Source organism: Pygocentrus nattereri, chromosome 3, assembly GCF_015220715.1.
Source record: "Pygocentrus nattereri isolate fPygNat1 chromosome 3, fPygNat1.pri, whole genome shotgun sequence".
Classification (NCBI taxonomy): Eukaryota; Metazoa; Chordata; class Actinopteri; order Characiformes; family Serrasalmidae; genus Pygocentrus; species Pygocentrus nattereri.
Window position 1 is genome coordinate 40,614,180 of NC_051213.1, and position 10,945 is coordinate 40,625,124.

The following is a 10,945-nucleotide window of genomic DNA, read 5'->3' on the forward strand; positions in this document are numbered from 1 at the left end:
AACGGATTGATGCAAACACTGATTCTTTGAACAGCATTAATTGATGACTACATGTAGAGTTTTAATCTATTTAATGCACACAATTATAAAGTTTATGTTATTAAAAGAAATACATGAAGCATTTAATAAGATCAAAGACTTTTACTTTGAAAAGTATTCCTTGCGTCACCCGAAAGACTACCGATAGCAAGACTGTCGTGACTTCATATTAAATTTGTTAGTCGGTAACAAACCTCGTTCATTCCGTCGTAATATCTATTTTAATCCGTTTGACTATAACAGGTATAGAGATCTAGATTCCCTGTCGTGACATAGTTAACTTATTTTTGTAGGTGATTTGGTAACGCGCCATAACTTGTTTTTTTTTTTTTAGCTTTGACGAGAGTTTCCTTTGTAACGTAGCTAACCTAGTTAGCTCGCTAACGTTACTGTTTTTAGAAACAGGCCTGCTGAAGGAGTGAAATATCAAAGGTTCTGCTTTTCAGATCTTTATTCGACGTTCCCGAAGATACATTTTGCACTGTTGAGTTGTTTGTAATCTGGGACTATGGACCAAATAGACGTATCCACAAAAGAAGTAAAGGTGAGTAATCAGTGGTGTGAACCGTGCGTTTAGTGAGCTACCTATTGTGAGCCTTTCAGCATTAGCCAGCCACCCTAAATGGCTGTTAAAGGGAGAGGCCCTAGCAGAGGCCTTTAGCACATTAATAAATGTAACCATTTTAACTTTATGATAGCTGATATTAATAAGAATCGATATTGGGGTTTAAAAGTCAACAAGCTCAAGTGGGAAGTCATTTTAAAAGATAACTGGGCTTAGTATCTATTTAACGTACATTTATAATGGCACATTAGCCTAAGATCATAAAACTGAACTGGCAAGCTCTGGCTGACTTTAAACCGCAGTTCAGAAATAGCTATGACGTCAACACAAAGATACACGAGTAGTTAGTGTGATAATACAAGAGACCAGACACCAATTTTTTAAATATATTGTGTTCATGGGAAGAAATTAATCTGTACTGTATGGACCGCGTTTGGTCTAAGACCAACGGATTTGAATATTCTATTTATATCAGGCTTCAACTTTGCCTCATTTTGCTTTGGGTTGGGTCAGTGACTTTCCCCATTTCTCGTATATGTTAATACTCAGCATTTAAATAATAAAACAGTCTATTTCAGCGAGAATTTGTTTAGATACATAAATGTGATTTCAACCTAAATTTTAATATGTGTATGTGTGTGTACATATAATTTATACACACACACATATAAGTATATACACACATGCTTGTCTGTTCTAATTAAATATATACAATTATACATCTGTTGTATATACTTAAGTAGAATGTCTATGAGAATTCCATTGTTGATAGTTATCTAATGGATAATCAACCCATATTTCTTCGCCACACCTTTGGAACAGTCAAGATAATTTAGTATATGTCAAGTGATGGAATTGCATTGTTGTTATCATACCGCTTACCTTACTGGCATCATCTTAAATCTGTTACGCCTCTAGCAAGGGCTAAAGGAAACGGACACAGGAAACGATCATCATGCTAGATGTAAATATTTTTGCAAAAAAGTCTATTATATAAATATTACAATAATTAAAAGGGAACCCTGTGCCATTAGTTAGGAGTATATGGTGTTGGTAAAATGGTAAATACCTTGGTAATAGATGATTTTCTAATATCCTTCCTAGCACTTGTGGCATGAATAAGAAAATAAATTGGTAGTGTTTTCTTTGTATTTTGATATTACTCTGTGGCAGAGAACTTGTTCACTGTCGTTCATTACTGCCTTTCTTGGTTATTAATTTTTTTCCTGTTTACATTCTTTATCCTTTACTGTCCGGTTAAATCATCATATCTTTTATGATAAGTCACCTTAATTAGCTAATTATCTTTTGTATTTTGCTCTCTTTTCTTGTCACCCCATGTAGTGTGTCCTACTTGATGTGTATGTAATTTCACACCATACAGTCCTTGCAAAATGACACGTACATATAAATAGCTGTTCTATTTGTATGTGATCCTTTCTTTAATTTCAGAGTCCCTGGGGCACTCAGAATGTGACAGCGCCCCCTTGTTCCTTGGCAGATGTAATGAGTGAACAGCTGGCCAAGCAGCTGCATGAGGAACTCACCTCCTTCTCCAGCTGCTCTGAGTAAGACCCACTAGCCTTTCATCTGTCTTTTTGGTTCTTTTCTAGTGTTTTAGGAGTGACTGTCCTTATGTTTATATTTTTATGTAAAATGTGTGAGGCATGTATGTGACTATTTTGAGCAACACATTGTGATATAGGTCAAAACAGAACCAGTGGTGTTATCATAGTTAGATGGACAGATGTAATCTACAGTCTATATATATATATATATATATATATATATGTGTGTGTGTGTGTGTTTAGACAAAACCTGAGTGGATGAGGTGTTCTGATGTGTGTTTTTTTTATTTATTTATTAATTTTACTTTTAGTATGGGCCTAGATCTGGCTGATGTACCACAGGACAGTGATACATCCAGTGATCTGATGCTGGCGCAGATGCTTCAGATGGAGTTTGATAGGGAATTTGACACACAGTTACGCCGAGAAGAAAAAAGATTCAATGGTCAGAGCAAAGGTAAATGTTTACTGAATCAGTGACTGGTCAGTGCTAAGGGTGCCTTGATTAACAACTGTTTCATAGGAGGACTGTTGTTAATCAAAGCCACAAGCTTGTCCTGTAGTCCTGTAATTCTGTTGGAAGTACAGAATATCAAAGTTTCTCCCGTTTTCAACTAATGTTACTGCAAAGACAACTGACTTTATTTATTCATTCATTTATTTATTTATTTATTTTAAACATTCACTTTACGTTGCGGTAACCTAGTGCTTTATGTTGAGTAGGTAGAAACTTGAAAATTATTATTCTCATTTACAGTGTCCATTTCCTTTGAGAACTATCGTATGGTTCATCCATTTGAGGATAGTGACAGCTCTGAAGATGAAGTAGACTGGCAAGACACACGCCGTGACCCCTATCGCCTTGGTGAGCAGTGTTTGTTCAAAAGTGAATTTTGAACTTTATTTTATTGTGTTGATTTGCACACAACTGTAGTCACTATGGAAATATTACTGAAATCACAGAATGACTAACACTGTGATCATTTTAAATAGACCGCTATTGTAAAGTGTCTGTGTCTAAGCTAGAGAAAGTGTAGAAGGTGATATAACATTATCACATTTGGCAAACAAAAAATTGCGTTTTCTGTGTAACAGCAAAGCCAACCATTACACCAAAGAAAGGTTTTACCGGGAAAGGCAAGAACATCACTACTAAACATGATGAGGATATCTGTGGACGGAAAAACACTGCACGCATGGACAATGTAAGCCATGTCTGAGCTATCTTTTGAATTTACTTATTAGATTATAAATGTATAGATAGTGGATGTCATAGAAGATGTATTTTATGTATGTACTTAAGACATTTATTTTAATTAATTTTGGCATATTTGGCAATAGTTTTGATAAATCATCATTTTAAATATTCTATTTAAATGACTTTATTTGGATAGTGTATTTATGTATATTTATGTAAGTACATTGTACTTTTTTCCATTTACCAGCCACTAGTTTTTTATTTATTTTTACCTACTCTTTTCCATCTCTTCTTCTTAAATACCTTCTAATTCTTTTATCCATGTGCCACAGTTTGCTCCAGAGGTGCATGTAGGTGATGGGATTAGCATGGACTTGAAGCTGTCAAACCATGTGTACAATGCTCTGAAACGGCACTGTCAGACAGAGCAGCGACGTGGTGCACGACTGCATGAGAAGAAGGAGCACTCAACTGCTGTGAGTTTAATAATTTATTATTCTTTCATGAGTTATTTACAAGTTTCTGACCACTTATAAAATGTGTTCAAAGTGCTGCCCATTGTGTTGGATTGTCAATGCCCATTGTGTTGGATTGTCTAGCACAGGCTTCCAGTATCCGTAGTTTCAGGTGCTGCACATCTCGTTTCTTCACAGCATAGACAATTACCTTCTGATGACCCCAAAGATAAAAGTCTAAGGGGGTCAGATTGGGAGACCTTGGGGGCCATTCAACTGGCCCACAACGACCAATCCACTTCGGAAGCTGGCACGTTCCCTGAGTTTTTCCAGCAAGATGGTGCACCACCACATTATGGGTGTCAGGTCCGAGCATTCCTAGATGAACAGTTTCCTGGAAAGTGGATTGGTCGTAGTGGGCCAGTTGAATGGCCCCCAAGGTCTCCCGATCGGACCCCCCTAGACTTTTATCTTTGGGGTCATCTGAAGGCAATTGTCTATGCTGTGAAGAAACGAGATGTGCAGCACCTGAAACTATGGATACTGGAAGCCTGTGCTAGACAATCCAACACAATGGGCAGCACTTTGAACATAAGTATAAGTGGTCAGAAACTTGTAAATAACTCATGAAAGAATAAAGTTACGTTAAAACCAAAATTCTCAATAAGTTTGATGTCACATGACCCTCTTCCCATTGAAAAAACTAAAGTTGGATCCAAAATGGCCGACTTCAAAATGGCTGCCATGGTCACCACCCATCTTGCAAAGTTTTCCCCCTCCCATATACTAATGTGCCACAAACAGGAAGTTAAAATCACCAACCATTCCCATTTTATTTGGGTATACACCCATATATAAATGGCCCACCATGTAGTTTAATGTTGAATCAATCTACTTGTAATCTATTAAGGAAATAAGGCAATGTTTTCCTTGAACCATGCTGTAGAACATAACAATTGTGTGGATGATTATACAGTGCTAATTTGAAATTTGTAAATATGACCTGTTCTTGAATTTTATGGAATTGTTTTTTAAGACCCATATCACACTGAATTTCCCTCACCCATTTTTCAGTGTTTGTTGTAGTGTGTAAGTACGGTTAAAAATCTTAAAAGTACTGTTTGCTCCCCAGTCCATACAGTGGATTCTTAACATTATTTCAAATCAGTATTTTGCAATAAATTTTCACTGCCTTCATTTACTCAGGAGCAAGCTGTTGATTCCAAGACCAGGCTTCTTATGTACAAGATGGTGAATGCTGGAATTCTGGAGAATATTAATGGCTGTGTCAGCACAGGCAAAGAGTCAGTGGTGTTTCATGCTGATGGAGGAAGGTGAGTGGTTGCTGTATATTTGAAGGAAAGGAGTCAGGTCTATAGTTAATCTGTTATCTAAAGATTGAGAAAAAGATGGGAGCAGAAAGGTAACATGAAAATACCCTTTTACATTCAGCTCAGGCACTTTTACTGTGTTTGCTTGAATAAATCCTCAGATATATGTACAAGAACTATATTTAACTAAAATGTACATAAAAATTCATCTTGTAGGATTACAGTGAAGTAAAAAAAATTCTAATTAATTTCAGTAACACTAATTTGTTCAGAATTTTGTCTTGGATTGTTTAGAACAGGGATAAGGAACTAAGGGCTGGTGTCTAACACAGTTTTGAGATTTCTGTGCTCTAAGACATGGGTTCTCAAACTTTTTGATGCCAGGATCTGTATGTAGGGGCAGGGCTTGTTTTTCAAGACCTGCCAACTGCATTGTTTAAAATAGATCATTAAGGTTGTCTGTAAATGAGGTAAAATTGATCTTTTTTGTGACCCACTTGTCCACAAGCTGTGAACCACCAGTTGGTCATGACCTCCGCTCCAGAAGACCACTGCTCCAAATCTCTGTTTAAAGCCCATAACCTTTAGCAGAAGTGGGCTGTTTGTCATTTGTGAGGAAGTGGATTGGCTAATTTGCACATAAGTGTGGAATTTTAGCAAAATACTACAGATTTCCTGGATCAAAATGTCATTGCCCAAACTCTTGTGTTATTGACCAGATAAAGATTGGACAGATTAAAAGGAACAACAGAATGTCCTAACAGGATTATACGTCACAGAACATTTTACTAAACTTTTGGTGCTAGGACAAAGTTGACCAGTGACAAGTGCACCATCGCATCCTGTGATGAATTTCACCTTCATGAAGTGTTGGGTTGGTTTAGAAACATCACACTCGGTTTGTTCCTTCCATAATAAGTCTACAGTCACATACTTTGGCATTACTCAGCCAAAAAAGAGGTGCTGTTATTACTTGGTTCTGTTATTACATTACCAGATTATTACATTGCTGATTTGTTAAAACAGGATATTGCAGATTTAAACCAACAGTCTCATTAGTAATCAGACTACAGCACCTCCCTAGGTGTTTTTACTCAGCTCAAATATGGCTTAAGACACCGAATTTTAGGTTAAAGGTTCAGTTAACTAATGAATTGAATCTAGTGTGTTTGGAAAATCACCAGTGTGTGTGAGTCCAGCCCTCCAGATCGTTGATTTAGAAATTGTAATGTGATCGAGCTCCCTGAAATACACTGAAAAGTGTTCTCACTTTTCCCCTCTAGCTTTGAGGAGATAATCGTTCCAAAGGAATGTGTCCTCAAGGTGTTCAAGACGACTCTGAATGAATTCAAGAACCGTGACAAGTACATTAAGGATGATTACCGCTTCAAAGACCGCTTCAGCAAGCTGAATCCTCGCAAGATCATCCGTCTGTGGGCTGAAAAGGAGATGCACAACCTGGCAAGGTAATGTTCAAATACACTATTTTTGTTTGTTTGTTTATTTTCTTTTAACTATTGTCACCCATTTGAACTGCACTGACTTTTTGTCAACAGATGCACATCATTCCCAAAGAATTCTGCTGAAAGTGTTTGCTAGTTCTCTTGCACTTTTTTAGAATTCTGTATCTCACAGTCTTGGAATTCTCTGTTATGTAGAAAGCATTGTGTATGATGTTATAGTGAAAGCTTGGATGTTGTAGTGGAACATTTATAATCACATCCTGTGAGTTTTACTGATAAATGAATGTTTGATTATGAAGAATGTATCCTAAATGTTGTTTGTTTTAAAATTGCAGTCTCTCATCTTCCCCTCCTTATCTGTCTCTCATTTACACAGGATGAAAAAGGCAGGGATTCCATGTCCAGAGGTGGTCGTTCTGAAGAAGCACATCCTTGTGATGTCTTTCATTGGTCAAGACCAAGTGCCTGCTCCTAAACTGAAGGAAGCAATGCTGAGTTGTGAGGACATGAAGAAGGCATACTACCAAGTAGTACAGGTGCCCTGATCTTTTTGATCATGTTTATTAAAGCTTTATGCTGTAAATATGTCAAGTTACTTGAACACACTATTTCAGTGTTGTCAGTCAAAAAGAGAGGTGGAGATCTAGAAGACATGTACCACTGATGAGTGGTTTGCAGTATGAGAAAATATCCAATCAGTTTACTCTGTATGTTTTATTCAGATTAATTTCCTGTTCTCGTTCAGTATAGTTGATTTAGGGTGTATTCACCCTAGAAGATCCATACTGTGCCCATATATGTTTGACCCCCACAGTTCCTTTGACTAGCTTGGTCGCTCCATACCATGCCTGCTTGGAATAATTTAAAAACCAAAGCTACAGGACAACGTGCTTTTTTTTTTCTTTCTTTTTTTTCCCCCCTTTTTTCTTTTATTCAAGATGTTTATTTTGGAGTGTCTGGCACATGACTTTTATTTGCATCTTTTTCCTTACCATCCTCTTTCCTTGCTTTTTTCCATGAAAAAGCAAGTTAGTTTTCAATGTCTGGTTTTGAGACCAAGTACTGATTCTTCTACTTCTGCTCACCAAAAATGTTGTAAAGAAAAACAAAAGTTTTTATTCCACATGCCCAGCAAAACTATAACTATTTGGACTGCTCTCTTGCCTTGTAGATGATGCAGCTGATGTATAAGGAATGTAACCTGGTTCATGCTGACTTGAGTGAATACAATATGCTCTGGCATGATGGACAGGTGGGGATCCTGGTTTCTAAGCTCATTTCACTTTCAACTGGTATCACAAGTGTTTACTTTTAATATGCTACTACAATTTGATATGATAAATTTTTTAGAGGCAAATAAAACATTTCTTTCTTACATATTTTCTGTAGGTGTGGTTAATTGACGTGAGCCAGTCTGTTGAGCCCACTCATCCTCACGGTCTGGAGTTTCTGTTCCGGGACTGCAGGAATGTAGCCACAGTAAGTGTCTCTTTGCATGTTACAGTATTACAATTTCTGCATATTTTTGCATACTTGTTTTACAAAACAAAATATCATAAGATGGAAAATTGGCTGTGGACATTCTACCAACTGGGTTTTCACTGTAGAAATTTGCAGTGATTCATTACAGTGATTATTTAGATGCTTCTTTTCTTTTCCTTTCCCAGTTTTTCCAGAAAGCTGGAGTGGCAGAGGCTTTGAATGTGTACGAACTCTTCAACACTGTCTCTGGACTGCAAATTAGTTGTGACAATGAGGCAGATTTCTTAGCCCAGGTAAGAATTTGTCACTGTCCAGCTGTTCTGTATATCTATTTTAAATGGCTCATGAAGTAACAGTAGTGCAGCCAGTTTTGTCTTTAAAGGAAGGTTGTGACTTAATTAATAACCTAAGTTAGATTTGTGGGGGGTGGGAGGAGGAATGTGTGAATTTTTTTGGTTGGATTTCTTTTTTTTGTGCTTTGGTAGAATTTATTGTTTATTTATTTAGATATAGGTTCCGTACAAGGCAACTGAAAAATGTAATGTCACCAAGAGTATAGGGAAGGTTAATTAATGAAAGCTCTGTCCTTGCAGATTGAAGCACTGGAGAAGATGAATGAGGACCATGTGCAAAAGCGAAGCAAGAAAGCTTTCACCAATACTTGTGATGACGGCCCACCTCTGTTAAATGACGACGATGATTAGCAATAAGATAATAATAAGACTGTTTGAATATTAAAGGAGAGTCCAATCACAGCAATGTGGGAGTGGAAAAACATGGGCATGTGAGAGTGTTATGCAGCATTCTCTGCTCACTGTCCTCAGAGACACATTTTGCCCTCCTTCCACTACTGTTGCTGCACAATGGGTTGGCTTCAAATAGCAAATGCAAGATACATTCATGTGTTGTACATCAGTGCAAGACACCTGTCTCATCTGGCATTTGAACACAACCCGTTCTGGAACGTCAGCCAGTTTTGCAAATACAGATTTTATTAAAGTGTGAAATCGTGCAAATGAATTACATTAGAACATAAGGCAACAGCAGTTGATTACTGTTGGCCTCAGAGTTATTCTGTGATATTTCTCCCTTTTATTATGTAAAATGATAGTTAGCATAGACAGAACAGTATTACTGAGAGCATTTGCTAAAGGTTCTGTCTGTGCTAAGTATGCATTCTGATGGGAATAGTTTGTTTTTTGTGGAATCATTTTAATGTTGAGTGAGGTCTTGCTGTATTGGTACTCAATTTTTATCTCTAATCCAGATGGAGAAACTTAATAAAATCATATAAAAAAAGAATATCGGTACATACATCTGGTGATTGTTTAATGTGTTTTTAGAGTCGTATATTCTCAACAAAAATACTTGGACACTAGATGGCAGCAAAGATATTTTGGAAGGCAGAATCTGATGGAGAAAACTAATAAACCACTTGCTAAGGCAACTCGCACAACTCACCCAATCCCCTGCACGTTTTTATTTTAAGGATTTTTTTAGTAGTACAAAATTCATTGTCATTGTATGCTGTAGGCATTGTCCTGCCTTCCACCCGATGACCGCTGGGATAGGCTCCAGCACCCCCCCCCCCCCCCGCGATCCTGAGGGAGAAGCGGCTTACAAAATGGATGGATGTATGCTGTAGCGTTAAGATCTCCCTTCACTGGAGCCAAGAAACGCTGCCCTTACCATTCTAGAGGAGGGGCCGGCAACACATGTTAAAAAGCCATTTTGTCCTTTTAAGTCTAATGCTTAGCACCAAAGTATAAGCTACTTCAATGTATTCAAGGTTTTGGTTGAAAAGGCATTGCGAAAAGCCTTGCAAGGCAGCATGGTCTCCTATCCAGTCCTGGGCCAGCCTTGCTTAGCTTCATACATCAGTCAAGCCTAAAGGTTCCCAGCCCCAAAGAGCCATTGGTTGCAGATGGCTTCCAGTAATGGCCACCACTCTATTAGGAATTGATAGAGGCTGACTTTAAAAACTCTTCATTATGACACAAAGTTATTCTTATTTCAAATTAAAGGTTAGGTTCAAAACCTGAATTCAACTTCTAATGTGAGTTGACCACAACAGCTAAACACTAACACTAAATTCCCAAACTTATTACCACTGAGCAAACTTTTCAGTCGGCAGCTGTGACAGAAGAACAGCTAAACAACCTGGAATTAGCTAGAAATGAACCAAATACCACATGCCAAACAAATTGGGCTGTTAGATGCATTGCAGACTGTCTGCCACAAAACAACATTAATATCGATCTTGCAAAAAAAAAAAAAAAAGACAACACTGAGCTAAACTTGATATTGTGGCTGTTTTATGGCTCAGTCCGTACTTCTAAAGGTGAGGCTTACAGCATGAAGTGAGCGGGGTTCATTACTCAGATGCAGCAACAAGCTGCTCGTTAGGGAACTTTATACATTTCCGGTAAATTCAGTTCCCCCTGTTCCCCCCTCGTTGCGCATGTCGAAATCATGACGTCTTCAGTTGCCGCTGCTCGGCTTAATTCGTTTGTGTTTGTACCGTGATTTCGTCCTGTTTCTCGCGGTAAGCGATTATCACGTTGTTGGTAAATGGACTTGTAATTAAACACGTTTTAAACACTGTTAGCAGATGTTTTAATGCTCAAACACTACGTGGGCTTTCTTGCTAATGCTAGCTTTGACTCCGTTTTTCAGCTCCTCCCAGTAACATAAGATTTAATGCGCCGTTTCTGATTTAATCACCGTACAGGCAGACACGCTCCGTTGTTCAGACTTGTGATTTTTAAGGTGTATTTATGGCCCATATCTTCATCAGTCTCGCTAAGTTGTGTGAATAGATTTGAAACATTTGTTGCTGAAATA

The 10,945-nt window shown here is 37.7% G+C and overlaps 2 protein-coding genes across 2 annotated transcripts in view; both read left to right on the forward strand.

The window, feature by feature from the left end:
* Positions 1–10,945, forward strand: part of LOC108438275 (CDK5 and ABL1 enzyme substrate 1-like) — a 33,595-nt gene that overhangs the window by 19,652 nt on the left and 2,998 nt on the right. The window lies entirely within an intron of this gene.
* Positions 184–9,411, forward strand: riok3 (RIO kinase 3 (yeast)). The gene is made up of 13 exons (XM_017715969.2): positions 184–583; positions 2,057–2,172; positions 2,484–2,629; positions 2,930–3,037; positions 3,268–3,377; positions 3,703–3,846; positions 5,032–5,159; positions 6,440–6,622; positions 6,996–7,155; positions 7,791–7,871; positions 8,009–8,098; positions 8,287–8,394; positions 8,695–9,411. Exons 1-13 carry the CDS (start codon positions 548–550, stop codon positions 8,803–8,805), a joined length of 1,521 nt encoding a protein of 506 aa, XP_017571458.1. The 5' UTR covers positions 184–547; the 3' UTR covers positions 8,806–9,411.